Below are 20647 nucleotides of genomic sequence, written 5' to 3'. Positions count from 1 at the left end.
CCCTGGCCTCACTCAGTGGGGTAAGGATCTGGCATTGCCCTGAGCTGTGGTGTAGGTTGCAGACACGGCTGGGATCCTGCGGTGCTGTGGTGTAGCCCCGCGGCTGTAGCTCCAGTTTCTACCTCTAGCCTGGGAACTTCCATATGCCACAGGTGTGGCCCTGAAAAAAGCAAAAAAAAAAAAAATTAGACTCCCTTACAAACAAGTAAATGCCAAGAGAATATTCTTAGTAAACGATTCATTTAACTATAAAAACCAAAAGAATTAAGCTATTTAACCGCATGTAAATTATGCATCATGTGACTTCAACTAACTTGTTTATTTGGTGTACTTGGGAACCAGATACCCAATATACATAAATGTCAATATATTTTTGAACAACTCTCTTAAAGCTTTTGTTCACTCAGTAATGATTCCCACTATTTTTAAAAGGAAAAACACAACAAATATCCTTAAACAAAAATCTCATCAGAGGAGTGTTTACTTCTTACATTTTTAAACTAACCCTAAACCATGTTATCTGACAACCACTTGCCTACTTACGTTTAAGGTCCATCAGGCCACAGACCTGCCTTTTTTCTCCCACTGTATCAACATCTAGGCAACTAACTGGTACCGAGTAGGAACTCAATACACATGTGTAGCATGAATGAATGAATGAACAAATGAGCTGGGCCTCTGGACAAAAGCTTAAGTGTTTTAAGTTGCAAGAGAGCAATTTCACCTATACAGATATTCATCATTCACTACAAGTAACTACTGTCTCAACTATAACGACCTAATAATGAAAAAGACATGTACTGGGTATATAAACACACACAAATACATCACTCACCATATATAAGAAAAGTACACAAGGTAAAAAATCCATAAAGTCAGTTTTATAGTAGTTCTATTTTCTCTCAGGAGATTTTGGTCTGTTCTTCCTGATAATCAAAATACGTATCAGAAACACATGTTGCAATCTTGATAACCAAGTATTATCTTTGAAGTTCTGTTGTAATCTACAAGTATTTGAGCAAAATGAACAATAGTTCCAGAGTTCCACCCTGAGGAGTCAGAAAGGTCAAATTCCTTAATTAAACAAAAGGTGGAATAAATTACACTGATTTTTAAAGAGAAAAACTAAGTTTAAAATAAGTTAATTACATTACAATTATCTGCTTGAAAAGGCATCGTATGTCCTTACATTTGATTTTTTTAAGCGAATGAGTATTTTCAAAATCTCTGAAGCTAGATGATAAAACTTATGTCCACAAAACTCGAGTCAGAGGTTCTCTTTATTACAATAATACTGTCTGGATAAGTTCCTTTATAATTCTAAAGTCTACAGTAAGTTATGCAGCAGTTACAGTACCACACTTCATGATTCTACAGCACTTGTATAAGCACAGTTATCTGGATGGAACAGGCTTTTACGGCTAGCAAGCTATGATCTTTGGCTGCAGAACTAGACTGCACGGATCGAAAAGTTTCCTAAAATCCTGACGGTCATCTTCAAAGAGATCTGAACAGAATCAATTTGACGGTGAATACAAAAAACACCAAAATCAACTCATAAACACTGGTAGGAAAACAAAACTCTCTATAGCAACTAGAGTGTTGACATTTTAAAGTCCAGGTCACGTAAATGAGAGAGCTCCATTTAACTGCCGCCTGTCTTTCCTCCTTTGTGGGCTTCAACGCTGAGTATTAGATATTTCTTTTGAGGGCTTTCTTGAACAGAAATTTAGTGTTTCAATGGCCCCTCCTCCACAGCTAACCTCAGAGCCCTTTCTTCTTCCTCCTCCCTCACCCCTCCCAGTTAAAACAAATTAACATTTGTACTAAGGTACCTCCTATCAGCTCGCAGCTTCTTCCCAAACACGCCCACGTACACTGAAACTGGCCTGCGTCTACACAACACACAGCTACAGGAAAAGAGCTTTGAGGGGGGCAGGTGGGGGCATAATTTAGCTCTGCACAGGTTTACGGCTCTTTTCCAGCTACAGATATCCGCTCCTCACTCCTGGATCGGGTTTCTCCCAAATCACCTCCAAAGCATGGTGTTTATGAGCCTACTGAATCCGATACTGCAATGGAATTCCGGATATCTGCAGACAGATATCCCGGCTTTGCAAGTGTCTGGTCGGATCGTGGGCAATCTCTCCTTTTTGCAGAACGCCCGCTCCTAGCGGTACAGCTCCGACCTCGGGCAGCGCCCCGGGCCACCGCAAGACTGGCCCTTTCGAGTCCTAGGCAGGCAGGCCATTCGCGCAGCGGGCCGCCCCGCAACAGGTCACCCTGACCGCGAGAGTGCGGGTCCGCAGATAGCCAGCTGGGCAGTCCGGCTTCGGGGCGCAGCTGCCAGGGCCGGGGAGGGGGTGTGGCCCGGCTCGGCCGGTCCCCACTCCCGCTCACCTGAACGGAGGCAGAGGCGCCTCCCGGAGCCAGGGCAGCGCTGGCGGAGGCCGGGGGCTTCCGCCACCCGGGAGAAAAAGAGGCGAGGCGGGCTCCGGGGGTCGCCATGCCCGGGGCCCCAGGACAGAGACCTGGAGCGGAGACCCCATGGCCGCCTCCTGACGCCGAGAGCGAGCCGCCAAGGGAGACGCGGCCCTGGTTCCCAGACCCCGGGCCCCCTCCTCCCTGAGCCCGAGCTCCGCAGCCCCCTCCCCGCGCCGAGGGCGAACAGCGCTGGAGCCCGCGGCCGGGAGATCAACACACCGCAGCGCCCGGGCCGCCGCCATTCCCCGCGCCGCCGCCGCCGCAGCTGCGGCTCAGCGCCGCCCGGGGGGCGCAGCGCACCCACCTTCCCTCCCCCCCACCTCCCCGCACCGCCCTACAAGGCTCCGCACCAGGCCCGCGGCCAGAGCACCGACCTGTGCAGCCGGGGCAGACGCCTCGGACGGTGGAAAGACGGCGCCGGCCTCCCGCTCCGCCGCTTTGCCGCCGCCGCCTAGGCTAGCGCTCGGCAACCCGAGCAGTCGGCGTCTCTCATTCAGCGCCCGCAGCCGCCGCGGCCGCTCGGGGGAGGGGAGTGAGCTGGATCCACCCCGTCCGCGCCGAGGGTGGGGGAGGAGAGCGGACCGGGCGGGGGCGTGCGCCGAGAGGGCGGGGCGGAGCCGCGCTCGCGCACCAACCGGGCGCGCTCGCGCGGGCCCCGAACGCAGCGGCCGGCGGGGTCTTCCCCGCGCGCGCCCCCGCCAGCGGCGCTTCTGCCGGGCCGAGCCCAACTGCTGCCGGGGGCCCGCGGCCGCGGCGCGCGCCTACAGCCGCAGTCCCTCCGCCCTGCGCGCGTGGGAGGGAGGGGCCGCTCCCGGCCAAACGAGGGGGCGGGGAAGGGTGGGAGGACCGACAGGTGGGGGCCCCCGCCGCAGCCCCGCCACCCGCGCCTCCACGGTGAAATCCGCTGTGGTGTCCGTCGCTTCAGCGCCACCACCTCACCTTTAAGGCCAGAGAACAAAGTCTGCAAACACTCGATCCCTAGATCGAATATCCTGCCCGCGTCAGCGGTGTTTTTAGAAGTCGCTGCGCGCAAGTGAGGGGGTTCCAAAGGTGAAGACCCCACTGCCGTCACAAATTAGGGTGATCAATATTTTGACACAGTAAGATTCGAGAGGTGTTAGAAATAGGCCTTTGTGCGATGCCCTTGGCTTAAGAGCAAATGGCAGAAATTTGGCATCCCTTGGGTCTCAGATTGATGAGTTCCAGGTGAGCAGAATTTTCTCGTTCGGTGCAAGAACAAGATTCTGAATTTTTAACGCTTTCCTGTGAATGAAAAAGGGATGAATTTGGTTAAACAGTGGAAGGGTGTTGTTTCGGAGGATGCACTATTTGGGGTGGCCTACTTAAAATTAGCACCATTTGATGCAGTGTGACTATAAATGGAAGGTTTTTAAGTGAGCCACCTTTGTACACGCTATCATTAGACCATTTGAAAATGGATGATTATTTGATGATCCGCAGCTCTTTCTCCAGGCAATGGGCAGTAGAATGTGGAAGGAATACTATGTACCAGCATGGGGCATAAAACATGAAAGGGCTAAAATTGTTCCCATTTCGTTTCTTTCCTCTCTTTAATAACCACCAAACAGAACTGATTAACCCTGTGTCTTGAAGAATGCTGATTATTTCCTCCTTTGCCTTGTGTCACAGCTCTTTAGTTAGGGAAGCTAGAATGCCCTTCAACCCCTTTCTCTCAAATAGAGATAGTTCTTTAAAGCCCCTCACCTTCCCCACCTTACACCTGAAGGTAAGTTAAAAAACAGAAACAAAGAGGGGTAAAGTTCATAGTTTTTCATTTTAATTTCATTTACTTTCAAAGGAAGTCTTGAATCGTGCTGAAATCACTGGGAGAAGTAGAGAAACCAAAAGAAGAAGAAGAAGAAGAAAAAAAACTTTTAAATGAGAACAGACCCCAAATAAAGGGGTGTGGTTGGGTGGGGCAGACTATTGGTGAAAAGGGAAAAGGGGGAAATGAGTAATGTATATAGGAAGTTTTCCCATAGATGTTAATTGCTTCAAGTCCCAAAGAAACAACAGGCGAACAGAATTAGCACTTGGAGGGAAAATCCTTCCAGCTGGGTAAATCAGGTTGAGTAAAAGTTTAATCTTTTTAAAGTGTTAGTAAGAAATTTAGGAAAAAGTGGTTGGCTGTGTGCCCACAGGAATACATACAACAATTATATATATGTTATAAATATATACATATACATACATACATATCCCAATATCACTGCTTTTAAAAACTAGGAAAACTGAGGAACAACAGGGAATTCTGTCTTGTATAAATGTCTTAACAATGACTTTAAACTTGAATTAGGGTTTCGTAAAAACAAATGAGCCTGTGTTCCTACATCTGCCAATAATTTTCACAGTTTACTGTAAGAGCAATGAAGTTTTCATTTGGACTCTAAAAAGCCATGTGACTCATGAAGCTAGGCCATGGATATAGTAAACTCTTATATATACTAGATTTCTGAGTTTGGAATAATTACTCAGAATCTGTTTCTCATTGATAACCTATAAAATAATACTTTCATTAACCTTTAGAGTTGCATTAAGTTCGAATTTCGGAACTTGGTAGAATTTGTGTATAAAAACAGAGAAAAAAGTTCATTCTCAGTGTCTTTTTTTTTTTTTTGGTTAGAGCTTGGGAATTATTTTAGAAAGCCAGGGTCCCTTTCTACTCATTGATATATAAATGAAAACAATGACTTTTTACACCCAAAGAGGACTAGCAGCAAATTTTCTTTACCAGAGCATCTTTTATCACGGTTAAATTTTGTAATTTGCTTTATGTATTGCATTTGCTTTTGCCAAATCGAGAAATATGCAAAACCTTCGTATAACAAAAAGTACTAATGTATAAAATAGAAATGCCGTTATATAAAATACAAATCAATACGAATTCAATATGCTTAAAAGTAGTTTCAAAAGAATCACCATTATGTAACAGTTTTATTACTATCCATCAATATTATTTCCAAGAGCTAAGCCAAGGAACTAATTTAGATCTAGAACAAGCAGCTTCAAAGAGAGGAGACCACCACTGCAAAAATACAAATCAACAAACAACTCATCTCATTACAGTTGTCAAAATAAAATTGAACTGGCGTGGTAAGAAAGCTTATTATTTCAGTAACAACCTATTCTATTACTATCAACAGAATTTCACTGATAATATATATCTATTATTTTTCTAAGCTTTCGCCTTTTTTCAAATATACATATTGCCTGGACATTTTGAAAAAATCTTACATTTTCTGATTGAAAATACAGGCAAAGGAGCATATCCAAAATTCAAATGCACTGGTGGGCGTTCCCATTGTGGCTCAGCAGAAAAGAATCTGACTAGTATCCATGAGGACACAGGTTTGATCCCTGGCCTCACTCAGAGGATTAAGGATCCGGTGTTGCTATGAGCTGTGATATAGGTCACAGATGCAGCTCGGATCTGGCGTGGCTGTGGGGTAGGCCGGCAGCTACAGCTCCCATTTGAACCCTAGCCTGGGAACCTCCATATGCCACAGGTGCTGCCCTAAAAAGACCAAAAAAAAAAATGCACAGAGATCTTTGAAGGGATAGATATTCTTCAGAAAACTGACACCAAGTTGCTAGGAGAGCCTGCCACGATTCCCCAAATCAAGGGACATGCCACAGATATTAAGACATGAAGGACAGAGATAATCACCAGTCCATTCAAATATGAGCAGCAACTTTCAAAAGGCATAAGGCCTTATTTTACAACTGAGCTGTCGCTCACAAGGACAACTCTAGGCCAGGTATGGATCAGCAGGGCTGTATTTACAAATGAAGATTAATGTTTTCCTGGAACAACCCTTGGGAGACCAGCAAGGGTATAAGTAAAGGTCCGCATGAACAAATAATCATCAGTGTTAACTTTAAGGATGATTTCAATAATGCCTCATTTATACGACAGAATGAGGAAAGGGGGCAGTGAGGGATTGAACAGAATTAGATAGTCTAGATAACTGAGGTTTTCATCTGAAAGCACTAGTAACGGTTTCATTTAAACCACCTGTATTGATGGTTTTTTCTGAAGTACCACTTGTTTCTCTGCCTTAAACTAATAAAACATGGTGTCACTTAACCTATTCCTAATAACCCAGAGGTGTCTTAAATACAGAAGCTGTAATACCAAGACGTCCCCTGAAGCTTAGAAGTACTTAGTACCTTCACATGACAGTAAATAATCATGGCCTGCTGTGTTGCCTCACTTTTGTGGAGTCTAATTGATCTGGATGGTACTCATATGATTGATCTTCCCACTGTCCCTTCTTGCTGCACTGCTGCTACGTCACTGCCTGTGTGCACACTCATACCTCCCTTTGAATTGTCTTACCATGCAGCCAAATAATATACATATATATTTTTTCTATCTAGGGCTGCTCCTGCAGCATATGGAGGTTTCCAGGCTAGGGATCTAATCGGAGCTATAGCCACCAGCCTTCACCACAGCCACAGCAACGCAGGGTCCGAGCTGCATCTGCGGCCTACACCACAGCTTACCGCAATGCCAGATCCTTAGCCCACTGAGCAAGGAGAGGGATGGAACCCGCAACCTCATGGTTCCTAGTCGGATTCGTTAACCACTGAGCCATGATGGGAACTCCCCAAATAATATTTTTAAATACATGCAAAAATAAGAGTAAAGAACCTCAGGAAATGCTAACACAACTCTGATACTTTGGAGCATTTACTTAGTATAAAGGCCATTAGCCTACTTTCCTATTTTCCTCTATGTTTTTAGAAACTGGCTTCACCAGGTAAGTAAATTATTATTGCCGTCTACTCCGTTTCTCGAAATTTTAGGCAGTGCTCTTCATACTGAATGGAAGGTGAGACTCTTCGCCTGGGATGTTCATCACAGTAGTTTGCTCATATATCCTGCATTCAAATCAAGGTTCAAATTAAAAAAACAATAGGAATTCACAAATCCATACCCATGACAAATAGATAAATGGAGAAGAAAGGAGTACTCTTGCTTATGCTGGAATGTTGAATACCAACAGGTAAGTGTGGAGGGAGTGCTGGAGTTGGACAATCATTATTTTGCAACCACAGTGGCAAAGATTGGGTAAGACAAGAAACATCTATGAAGACTAACTACAGGGAGAAATTTTGATGAGGAGCAAGATATTTGCACCATCTTAGAGTTCTTTCCACAAACATCCTATTAGTTGTGAGGAAGGAGAAAAAGCAATTAGACACTGGAAAAATGCACAAAACCTTGACCAGGTAATCCAAATTAACATCATGAATGAGAGACGGAGGGACATTGCTTGGCTCAAATTGCAATTCCCAGAGGACACAGCATCTAATGAGGCAATCAAAGGAGAAGAAATGAGATAAATCCCAAATGAGGAACACTCTGCTGTTTTTGTTTTTGTTTAAGGGAGGGGCTGTAGTCTTTAAAGATGTCAATACTTTAAGGGACAAAGTTGTGAAAATATAATATTCCAGCTAGAGAGCCATGACAGTGAAACGTAATATCAGATACTGATTGGATCCTTTACTGGAGGGGAAAAATTCCATAAAGCATTGGGTTAATTGGAAAACAGATGGCAGATTGATTAAAGTATTCTATCAATATTAAAATCACTGAAATTCATACCTGTGTTGTAATTATGTCCCCAAATACTGCAGAATTTAGGAGTAAAGGACTAGGATGTATATAGGTTGAGGAGGAAATATACATATATATTTATTACATATATATAACACACACACATATATATAGAGAGAGAGAACATATATATATATATACAAAGAGAGAACAAGAGCAATAAAGCAAATAGGTAAAATGTTAACAATAGTGACATTGGGTGACTTTGGGTAAACAGTGTTTGGGTGTTTCTTGTAACCTTTCTATAAATCTGAAATTATTTTCAAATAAAAAGCTTTTTTAAAAATTCAAATTTCAGAAAAGCAGCAGCAACAGAAGTAAGCAATCCATCGACTGTAACATAATTATTTAAAATGACCACCTTACTGCCAAGTCCCACCTGCTTTCTAAAAGTGTGGACTACTCCCACGAAGTTGTCTCATCTCTTGGGTTAAAATTACAGAAACAACGAATTTTATAATTAAGGAGTCATCTTATACAACTTTTTAATTTAATTAATTAATTAATTTTGCTTTTTAGGGCCGCACTCACAGTATATGGAAGTTCCCAGGCTAGGGGTCCAATCAGAGCTACAGCTGCCGGCCTACACCACAGCCACAGCCATGCAGGATCCGAGTCATGTCTGCGACCTACACCACAGCTCATGGCAATGCTAGATCCTTAACCCACTGAGCGAGGCCAGGGATCGAACCCGGGATCTCATGGTTCCTAGTCAGATTTGTTTCTGCTGCACCATGGCGGGAGCTCCACAACTTTTTTATTTTATAAAAGAGGAAACTGCCTCTCAGAGAGTCAAGATGTACCCCAAATCCCTTAACCAGTTAGGATGCCAGAGTTCAATCTTGATTCTACTCCCATCTCTACAACTGCTAAGCTTTCTATCTGGATTCACCATTCAGTTTTTTATCACTATCTTTTTTTCCTCCTTTCTAATGCTGTTTCCTAAGGGCCTTAGATTCTCTTCTTTTTACAATTAGACAGGGAATTTTGATGGCCTTACTGTTTCATTATCACTGCTTCACTGGTAAAACTCATCCAGACTTCTGTACACATGTCTAATCACCTCCACGACACGCCATCGGGTCAACATCTATCTATGCGTTCAAAACTGAAGTAACCGCCAAAGAAAAAATTAAAATAAAACCTATGAAAATACATCTACCCTTGCTGATAATCAAAGAAAAATACATTGAAACACGGTATGTTTTTGGCTAATAGACTACCCAGTTAATAAGATTAATAAGCTTCAAATATTCAGGTTTAGCCAGAATGTGGGTAACAGCCTCTTATACACTGACGGCGGGGGTGTAAATGAGCATATCTCTTTGGTGAACAATGTGCCATAAGCAAGGAAAAATTTTAATGTACATACCCTTTGACCCAGAAATTCACACATAGATACTTGTCCTATAAAAATCCTGTGAAGACTTTCAAAGGAAGATACAGGACTGCTTATTAAATGTTGTTTGTAATAACAGAAAATTGGAATCCTAAATATCCATCAATGCAGGAGCCCAATACAGTTACAATATGGTCTTGCATACATGAAAACATAGCTCTATATGAACTAATATGGAAAAAAGCCAAACAAGTTGAAGAGACCTGTGCACCCTGGTTCTCCATTTCCTTTTAAGTTGGCACATACATAGAACTACGCCTGGAGATCGAGGCAAACAAATGATCACAATGGTCACCCCAGGAATCAGACTTGGAGGTAGAGAAGGGGACGTTCATTTTTCTACTTTGTACATTTCCATTGTTTGCTCTTGTTTTTAACCAGGAACATGTATAGTTTTATAAAAGCAAGGACGGCAATAAAATCGGTGTTGCTTTCTTTTTACCCTGAAAATTTCCTTTTCTCTGCATCCCTTCCAACATCACTGTTCCCATCATTTCTTCTCTCAGGCTTTAGAACAAGTGTTAACTCTACTGCTTTAACATTTACCCATTTACTTCTGATCCTTGTAATTTTTTGGTAGTCTTTTTTTTTTTTTTTGCAACTACTAGCTCAAACTGTGTACATAGAAAGATATTCCTAATGGATTCCTAAAAGTTTTATTGAAATAGAGTTATTTATAATGTTGTGATAATTTACACTTAAAAAAAACCAAACATGACTTTCTCTACACCACTATTTTCATTACATCACTGGTCTTCTCCATCCTCACTGACCTCCCAAGTGAAAAACCCCAGTTTTCTTATGGTTTACCAAGGTGGCATCCAGGGGCTTCCATAACCTCAGTCCACCCTGCCAATTCGCCTTATCATGACACGCTAGCCAGGCCATGCTTTGATTTATCCATTCAATGCATACTTATTTCTCTTCTTCAGCACCAAATATGCTTCCATTCATTTCTCTCCAGTGCAACTTTCCCTGCTCCTCTTATCTGACAAGTCACACTGACACTTCCCTTCTCTAAACCTCTCTTGAGGTTATCATATCACTCTCTGCCTTCAGAAAATTACTATATGATGACAGACAGTTTTACCAAGCATGTGTTTCTTCTATCCCTCAATAAATTGTAAGCTCCTGGAGAACACCACACACTGTCTGTCTCTATCTCTGGATTCATGTTTTATTGAGCTTTTATAATATAGATAACACATTAAATGGAGAGCCTCTGTCACCTTACATTGTTCTCACCTCAACCCTGAAAGGTAGGTATTTTTTATCATATTTTGCAAATGAGCCTTAGAGAAGTTCAGTGACATGCCCAAAGTCATGTTGCTAGGCAATGAAAAAGCTAGGAATCGAATCCAGGCAGTCTGACTCATAATTTCCATGCTATATTGCTTCCCCAACAAACTGTACTTCTTACATATTCTTGCCAATTAATAGCACAATGTCATGGACATAAATGAAACTTGAAAAACACTTACTGAATATGCTTTATGCTAACAATGAATAATTTGACATGAGACACTCAATACAAGTTTAATTTTAAAATAGTATTTTCTGGAATTTTGTTTGGTTATAGTCGCTTAATCAAGAGTTGCATTTAAAATGCATAAGCAGTGAGGTCCTACTGTATAGCACAGGGAACTATATCCAATCACTTGTGACAGAACATGAAAGAAGATAATATGAGAAAAAGAATGTATGCATATGTATGACTGTGCCACTTTGCTGTATGGCAAAAATTGACAGAGCATTGTAAATCAACTATACTTTAATTAAAAAAAAATTTTTTTTAAAAGAGTTCAAGAGTAAAACTGCTTTCAAAAATTGAAATCCTTTCAGAATAAGGGGAAAATTTACATGGAAAGAAATGGCATTAGGTCCAACTCCTCATTTCGTATAGCCAAATGTATTTAAAAATATATCACAGAAGATAACTTTCCACCAGAGTAGTGTAGTAATAGAGTTGGTTATCACATTACAGATGGGAAAGGCTTACTGCTTACTCAATAAACCATTGAGTCCCTTTCCCTGGAGAGATGCAATTCTATCTGCGGTTTCATATTCCAGGAAGAAATATTCTCACTCCTTCTGGAAATTAGTAACCTAAGCATTTAATAGTACTTCTGCTAGATTAACCAATACATTTTATGTAATTCTTACCGTATTTAATGGAGACTTAGCAAGAGAGACTTTCTTCAGTATGACTTAACCCAGCATACTCAGATTTGAAACTCATTGTGAATAGTGGCGATTATATTTGTTTTTAAAAGCCTCTATATCTGTAACATAGAGGTTGTTATTTAAGAGTATTTGACATGTGAAAGTATAAATTGCAGCAAAGCTAGTTACAGATGGACTTTCAAACTGGGACTACAGTCAGAAGGCGTGACTTTAAAATTCAAACCAGCCTAATATGTTAGTCATTTTTCAAAAAATTGTTTTAAATTTACTGATATAAGCAATACCAGCATACACAGTGAAACAAAATAAAACAACTTATAAAGTAATGGGTAGAGTTCCCCTTGTGACTCAGGGGTAACAAACCCGACTAGTATCCATGAGGATGCAGGTTCGATCTCTGGCATCGCTCACTGGGTTAAGGATCTGGCCATTGCTGTGAGCGATGGTGTAAGTCACAGATGTGGCTCGGATCCCACATTGCTGTAGCTGTGGTGTAAGCCACCAGCTACAGCTCTGATTCAGCCCCTAGCCTGGGAACTTCCACATGTCACAAGTGCAGCCCTAAAAAGAGCAGAATAAATAAATAAATAAATAAATAAATGTAATGGGCTTTGGGCCTGAGTTACATCTAAACATAAATACTTGCCAAGATGTACTCATGTTCCAGTACTTTTCTTTCCTATCAACACTGTTAATACTGCAATATAACCACAAGAAAGAACAGGGCTTCTGATAAACTAAAAACAAATGTAGTACAACTATAAATGTAATGGAGTAATAAAAAAAATGCTGTAAAAAAGGAAAGAAAAACTTATCATTCATTAAAAAAAAATGTATTGACTACCTCCTAAACTTGGTATTGAATATATCTCTGCTACCTCTCAAAAATTATACCTCTGCTACCTAAAATTATAATACAGGGAGTTCCCGTCGTGGTGCAGTGGTTAACGAATCCAACTAGGAACCATGAGGGTGCGGGTTTGGTCCCTGCCCTTGCTCAGTGGGTTAAAGATCCGGCGTTGCCATGAGCTGTGGTGTAGGTCGCAGACGCGGCTTGGATCCCGCGTTGCTGTGGCTTTGGTGTAGGCTTATTAGACCCCTAGCCTGGGAACCTCCATATGCCACAGGAGCAGCCCAAGAAATGGCAAAAAGACAAAAAAAAAATTATAGTAAAGGATGAAAAGAATGGAAAATGAGAGAATAACAAATAAAAATTTTTGGAAGATGAAAAATAAAGGATAAATAGAAAGTAGAGAAAAACGAAATTAACTGCTTATAGAGGAGAAAGGCAAAAAGAAGCCAGCTAATATGCACAGAACTCTGGCAAGTTTAGGAATTGGAGACACTGGGTACTGAGAAAAGTGGGAATGAAAAAATGCCTCTAAATGGAATGGAAGAAAATATTTGCGAATGGTGCAACGGACAAGGGCTTAATCTCCAAAATATACAAACAACCCATACAACTCAACAACAACAACAAAAAAACAACCCAATCAAAAAATGGGCAGAAGACATAAACAGACATTTCTCCAAAGGACACATTCAGATGGCCAATAGGCACATGAAAAGATGTTCAACATCACAAATGCAAATCAAAACCACTATGAGGTACCACTTCATACTGGTCAGAATGACCATCATTACTAAGTCTGTAAATAACAAATGCTGGAGAAGGTATGGAGAAAAAGGAACCCTCTCACACTGTTGGTGGGAACGTAAATTGGTACAACCATTATGGCAAATAGTACGGAGGCTCCTCAAAAAACTAAATATAGAACTACCATATGATCCAGCATATATCCAGACAAAACCACAATTCGAAAAGATAACATGCACCCATATATTCATAATGCCACTATTCACAATAGCTAAAACATGGAAACAACCTAAATGTCCATCAATGGATAAATGGATTAAGATGTGGTGCATATATACAAAGGAATACTACTCAGCCACAAAAAAGAATGAAATAATGCCATTTGCAGCAACAGGGATGGAACTAGAAACTCTCATACAAAGTGAAAGAGAAAGACAAATACCACTTATATAACTTATATGTGGAATCTAAATATGGCACGGATGAACCTATCTACAAAACAGAAACAGATTCACAGGCATAGAGAATACGCTCATGGTTGCCAAGGGGGAGGGAGTGGGATGGATGGGGTGTTTGTCGTTCATAGATGCAAGCTATTATATTTAGAATGGATAAGCGACTAAGTCCTTCAGTACAGCACAGGGAACTATACCCATTCTCTTGGGATAGACCATAATGGAAGACAATGTAAGAAAAGGAATGTATGTATATATATGTATATATATATGACTGGGTCACTTTGCTGTACAGCAGATATTGGTACAATATTGTAAGTCAGCTACACTTTAATTTTAAAATGTAAAAAAAAAAGTCTCTAAAATAGAATTGGACAAAAACTGTCCCATCTCAAGCTACCATCCCTCTCCTACCCCAAAGGGAGAATGGACTTTTGTTCTCTAGAGTATTAAACCCAGAGTTCCCATTGTGGTGCAGTGGAAATGAATCTGACTAGGAACCATGAGGTTGAGGGTTTGGTCCCTAGCCTTGCTCAGTGGGTTAAGGATCTGGCATTGCCCTGAGCTGTGGTATGGGTCCCAGATGCAGCTTGGATCCTGCATTGCTGAGGCTGTGGTGTAGGCCGGCAGCTGTAGCTCTGATTCAACCCCTAGCCTGGGAACCTCCATATGCTGTGGGTGCGGCTCTAAAAAGCTAAATAAATAAATATAAATATAAATAAATTCTAAAAATAATAAAAAATTAGAGTTTTAAACCAGAAAAAATCAAGGAAAGTTATCTGAACTTTACATGTGAACAATCAGTTAAGGACCATTAAACATTTTAGAAAAGTCTCTAACATGAGAGGCAGAACTTGCCCTGCCTCCAAAAATCAAAAACAAAAACAAAAACGAAATCCTCAAAAAAAAAAAAAAAAAAGAGAGAGAGAACAAACAAACAAAAAAAGCAAGGGGAAATTTTTTTTAAAAAGTTCAATCAATACCTTGCAGCAAGATATAGTATTGTACTCATTAAGACTAATAAAAAAAAGTTACAACCAAATAACAGAAAAAAGGCCTCTTATGAAATAAAAATATAATAGCCAATATAAAGATGTCAACAGTAAGTTAGAAGATAGAATTGAGGAAATTCCCCAGAAAGTAAGAGACTCTAGACCTAACCATATCATAACTCTACACTGACATAAAGATGTGAGCAAACCAATACCGTTGTAAATTGTTGATCAGAAGGAAATTGGTAAAATTTCTTTCTTTTTTTTTCTTTCTTTTTGGGGCTGCACCCATGGCATATGGGAGTTCCCAGGCTATGGGTCTAATTGGAGCTGTAGCTATTGGCCTACACTGCAGCCACAGCAATGCCAGATCTGAGCCTCATTTGTGACCTACGCTGCAACTCACCACAAAGCCAGATCCTTAACCCACTGAGCAGGGCCAGGGATCGAACCCGCATCCTCTTGGACACTAGTTGGGTTTGTTTCCACTGCACCACAACGGGAACTCTGGAAATTGGTAAAATTTCTACAGAAGGCAACTTGGCAATTTCTTCCAAAAGTGAAAAAAAAAATTCCCTTTAACCCAGAAATTTCATTTCTATAAATTTTATCCTACAGATAAACTCACTTGTATACAAAGAGAGCTATATTCAAGGATAGTCATGACAGAAGGCTGGAAAATACTAAATGCCATTGATTGGAAACTGGTCCAAAAAATTATGTTACATACATACACTAAAATACTGTACAACCAATGAAATAAGAAAGTCACTGAATTATACGTAATGATTTCTAAAGTATACTGAAAAAATGGGATTTCCTGTCGTGGCTCAGTGGTAATGAACCTGACTAGTATCCATGAGGACACGGGTTCGATCCCTGGCCTCACTGAGTGGGTTAAGGATCCAGTGTTGCCTTGAGCTGTGGTGGAGGTCACAGACTGCAGCTTGGATCCCACGTTGTTGTAGCTGTGGTATAGGCCAGCAGTTACAGCTCAGATTCGACTCCTAGCCTGGGAACTTCCATATGCCAAGGCTGTGGCCCTAAAAAGAAAAAAATAAAAATAAAAAATAAAGTATACTGGGAGTTCCCATTGTGGCGCAGTGGTTAACAAATCTGACTGGGAACCATGAGGCTGCAGGTTCGATCCCTGGCCTTGCTCAGTGGGTTAATGATCCGGCGTTGCCATGAGCTGTGGTATAGGTTGCAGATGGGCTCGGATCCCTCGTTGCTGTGGCTCTGGCGTAGGCCAGCGGCTACAGCTCCGATTCGACCCCTAGCCTGGGAACCTCCATATGCTGCGGGAACGGCCCTAGAAAAGGCAAAAAGACAAAAAAACCAAACAAATAAATAAATAAAAAAAATAAAGTATACTGGAAAAAGCAAGAAATGGTAGCATGTGCTTGCATACAGAGAGTACCCTTCTAGTAAGATACACCAGAAATGATAATGGTGATTATCTCTGATAAGGCGGCTGAGGGTACTGGTGAAAGGGAGACTAACTTACCATTGTGTACTTTTGCGTTTTTAAAATTTTGTATCTATTTTTTTAAATTATTTTAACCTATTGAGTTAGTGTCTCCTCTTACCATTATTAAAAAGGTCAATTTCCAATCAGAATAAGTTTTGTAACTCTCCTCTGAATCATTCCTAAATCTGTTAGTATCTTTCGGTTGAAATGCCCCAGTGAGAACCTATACTATAAGACACAATGCTCTCGAATATGACAATTTTATGACAATCAATGACTAGGTGTACTGTCCTCTTTCTGTTTTTTTTTTTCTTTTTTTTTGTCTTTTGCCTTTTCTAGGGCCGTTCCTGCAGCATGGAGGTTCCCAGGCTAGGGGTCGAATTGGAGCTGTAGCCACCGGCCTACGCCAGAGCCACAGCAACGAGGGATCTGAGCCACGTCTGTGACCTACACCACAGCTCACAGCAACGCCGGATCGTTAACCCACTGAGCAAGGCCAGGGATCAAACCCACAACCTCATGGTTCCTAGTCAGATTCGTTAACCACTGCACCACGACGGGAACTCCTCTGGTTTTTAATTATAGGACAATACTGAGAGCATCTGATTAGATTTTTTGCACACTTATTGTGGGAGTACCTCTTTACCGCTTCTGCCATCACCCACCGCCTCTGCTAGAATTGTGGCCCTGGGAGACTATGAATCTCTTCCGACCACGACAGCAAGCTAAACCATTCTGCTTCTCCCAGAATTTGGAATACGGTCACGGAAGACAGTCAGTTGGTCTTGGGAATGAAACTGCAAGGTTATGTAGCACTCAGCGCAGGGCAGAAGAGACACAAGGAAGCAGAGTAAGAAAGCCAGTGTCCTTAGAGGACTACAAGGATGATAAGAACAGGGACAGAAGCCACGTGAGAGATGATTCCTGACTTCCCAATTCCAGGCTTACTGGCTTTGCTTCCTTTTATGTCCTGGTGTTTGTCTGCCATGTCTGTTTCCTAAGCTACAGTGCATAGGCTTCTATTCTTTGTTCCCAACCATTTCCTGGCTAGAATAAGAAGTATGATGTGGAGACTATTTTCCAGTCTCCCTGTTAACAGCTGATATTTATTTATTAATACTTCTCGATATTTACCCTGGTATAAATAATGTTATGGTGGGAGCATGGTGCACTAGGCATTAGTCATCATTCCCAGTTAACCACAATAAACAATTCAACCCGCCTTCCTGGATCCAGTTTCTTTCACTTTAAAAATGGGATGCTAATATTCACCCTGTCTTCTTCATATCATGATGCTCACGATTAAATAATACTATAAAAGTAAAACAAACAACTTTGAAAAGTGTTTTCTAATATTGGGTTTTATAAGTAATATTATTTGTTATGTGTTGTAACATTAATTTCTAAGCACTTCTCTATATCACTGAGACATTAATTTGAATGTCTGGTGCTGGCTTGAATCTATTAAGACCTGTATAATCATTGTATCTCCACTTTCTCTCCTTTGTTTCCAAATTGCTGCCCAGGAACATCAGGACAATGCTTAGGGTGAACTGTGTTTACCTTAGTCTGGATGCTTTCCAGCTCTCTGCTTCACCAACCCTTGGCTAGCCTTGCACGCTCATATCCAGGTCAGGCTTCTGGAAACTGATCAGAGCCCATCTTGCCTAGAAAGGGATTTCAGACAAACTTAACTGGGCAGCATTTAATCCACACACCAGTTCTATTTAGACTTGTTCATATGACAAACTCACCTTAGGCTCTAAACTCACATTATGAAAGCTCACTGTCCTGCCGCATTTTAGGGAGATCTCTGAAAAATTAATCATCTCTCAACCACCATCCTTTTTCTGGAAAGACAAAGCTCCATGCTATCCTTTGTACAAACACAAACTCTTTTCTGGCTTTCTTTTCCTCTGATATTTATTTCACTTTGATATTACCTGTGCACATCTCTTTCCATTAGACAGGGTACCAGTGTGATTCTCTCAGGCTTCATATAACCTACTGGGGATGGCCAAAGTGAAGCTTAACTACAAATGAGTTAGGTTTCAAATGAAATATGAATTCTATCCAAATAACCAAATACAATTTGTTACATAATCAGCCAACAGAAGTCGAATCTAAAAATAGTATTCAAGATCTAGGACAAGAGATAGAGACAAAAAGTCAGGAAGAAGATAAAACTTTCAGGTAAAAAATTAATTCAACTACTAGGATAGTGGTGTTTTTTTTCCTACAGGAAGCCTTCCAACATAACCTATCCTATAGCGGGACTTATAAGAAATGCAGATTCCTTCCTGAATGTCAGGAAGAAAATAAGAGGGTAACTGATATAAAATGAACTATCAACTTGGAAACTGTAACATGCTAAAAATTCCTGTTCAGATGAAAAAAAAAAAAAAGAACATGTAATAGCAGGTTAAACTGAAAAAGAGGAGTTTAAAAGGTAATTGTCTAGACCAAAAACTGCTTATCTAGTTAGAACAGAAATATTCTTTGAGTGGAAAGTCAGTCTGTCTGACTCACAACAAGTCTTCTCTTATCTAATCTTTATTCCCACAATGAGTCTATCTACCAGGTGTGTTGAGTTGGGGGGATGGAGAGAGAAGAATTAGGGACTGTCTAGATGGTGAGTCCTGTTGTCTTGCTAAGGAATTTAATACCTTCTCGTCCTTTGCATCTCTCGCCCATTTTGTGAGGTCTCCTCAGCCTCTGTAGCCCGATGAAATTTCTCATCCTGCAAAGGATGTCCCAGGAAGGACTAGTTCCAATACCTACTGCAACCCAGGAGGCTCCTCCAAAAAGAGCAAGCTCTCGCTCATGTTCATTACTGCATTTGGCATCTGGGCTCCTTTGTGTGCCAGATCAACTCATTTTTTAAAATTAAAAAAAATTTTTTTTAGGCCTTCACATACTTATTACTGAGGCAAAGCGCTCTACAGAAACAACATAAAGAGAACCCATTTCCTGATATATCCAACTGTGGCTGTGCTGTTTTCAGTGTGATAGGATAAGATGCAAGCAAGTGATCCCACACAGCATAAATATGTGCGCCAGCCCATATGCAGAGGCTCCTGATAGACCCAAGTTGGTTCTTCTCCAATGTCTTCTTTTTGAGTTGTACCTGATTTTATTACCAGTTTTCATTCGAATCCATTGGGGGACAGGACAATTCTGCTTTTGCTTCTTGACCAGGAATTGCTTGATCCTGAAAGTCTTGTCAGAAGACATGGCGAGGAACTAATTCAACCACGCATAGGATGGCGGAGAAGAGAAGAGAGCCAAATTAACCCATTTTTAAAATGTGCTTAATAGAACTTCTGGAAACTCTTGTGTTACCAACTGGTGATGCCTTTTCCATGACACCCTCTACCCTGAATTTTGTTACTATGTAACTTCTGAATAACAGACTTTAAGCCCCTGGAGGATAAGAGCCCTTTCAGATTTGTGGTCCTTTGTTACAGCTATCCCATTGTCTTGCACAGAGAAGATTATCATTTAATATGTAACACATCAAGAGTAACAATATTGATAGTGGACAAGTTGCTTTTCCAGAGTCCTTGAATTAAAAAACAATTTTTTTTTTTTTTGGTCTCACCTGCCGCCTATAGAGGTTCCCAGGCTAGGGGTCCAATGGGAGATGTAGCTGTCAGCCTATACCACAGCCAGAGCAATGCAGGAGCCAAGCCACGTCTTCAACCTACACCACAGCTCATGGCAACTCCAGATCCACAACCCACTGAGCAAGGCCAGGGGTTGAACCTGCGTCCTCGTGGAGGTTGGTCAGATTCGTTTCCGCTGAGCCACGACGGGAAATCTGAATTAAAATTTTTGTAGTGGTAAATCAGCAGCTCCTTCAAAGTCCAGGTCATAGTTCACTTTTTCTTTTATTTCCTTAATTCCTCTTATTTACTGAATTTTTGTTAGTGATATAGCAGGGAATACACCTTGATGATAGATGTTTTTATGTTGTGCCAGTTCCTAAGACATTATTAGCTGATGCTTTCTCTTCCCAGCTAGCTTCTAAGTTCCTTGATAGTGGGGACGATACCTTCATACCTTCTCATCACACCATTCAGAGCTACTCTACACACAGTATTGACTACTATTGACTGCATGGTTTCCATGGACCGGGTGCTTTCTAAGAATTTCATAGGTATTTAATCATTTAACCCTCATGGAAGCCCTATGGCGTAGGTACTAAACATAACTTGCTAGTTCAAGGTCACACAACCAGGAAGTGGTGGCACCAGAATTTGATTCAAGGCCAGTCTTGCTCCAGGTGTATGGTCTTCACCACTCTACTGCCTCCTAGACAGAAAACATTATAGCAGCTTCCTAAACAATTGACTTAATCGCAAATGTTTATTAAAGACATGATTTTTGGTTATCGAAGGTTTGTGATACAGTCGGAATAA

The 20647-nt window shown here is 41.2% G+C and overlaps 3 protein-coding genes across 7 annotated transcripts in view; 1 reads left to right on the top strand and 2 right to left on the bottom strand.

Annotated features, from left to right (window-relative positions):
- RALGPS2 (Ral GEF with PH domain and SH3 binding motif 2) overlaps positions 1-17911 on the bottom strand; it is a 175631-nt gene extending 157720 nt beyond the window's left edge. The window contains exon 1 of one of the 5 annotated variants that reach the window (XM_047753072.1): positions 17790-17911. The gene's annotated coding sequence lies outside the window, so the exon portion shown is untranslated. Of the gene's footprint in view, positions 1-2858; positions 3098-17789 lie in introns of those variants that run through there. The other 4 variants (XM_047753068.1, XM_047753070.1, XM_047753069.1 and 1 more) reach the window with 4 other exon arrangements.
- On the top strand, positions 1885-3429 carry LOC125112186 (translation initiation factor IF-2). The gene is given in 4 exon segments (XM_053743461.1): positions 1885-2203; positions 2205-2356; positions 2359-2620; positions 2622-3429. Coding segments are annotated over 4 exon segments (1383 nt in total). The 5' UTR covers positions 1885-2042.
- Positions 17912-19139: 1228 nt separating the features above from the next.
- On the bottom strand, positions 19140-19796 carry LOC125112012 (60S ribosomal protein L39-like). The gene has a single exon (XM_047754251.1). It carries the CDS (start codon positions 19458-19460, stop codon positions 19227-19229), a length of 234 nt encoding a protein of 77 aa, XP_047610207.1. The 5' UTR covers positions 19461-19796; the 3' UTR covers positions 19140-19226.
- Between the last annotated feature and the right edge of the window lie 851 nt (positions 19797-20647).

This window comes from Phacochoerus africanus, chromosome 11, assembly GCF_016906955.1.
Source record: "Phacochoerus africanus isolate WHEZ1 chromosome 11, ROS_Pafr_v1, whole genome shotgun sequence".
Taxonomy (NCBI): Eukaryota; Metazoa; Chordata; class Mammalia; order Artiodactyla; family Suidae; genus Phacochoerus; species Phacochoerus africanus.
Note: the sequence above shows the minus strand (reverse complement) of the source record. Positions and strands in the feature narration are given on the sequence as shown.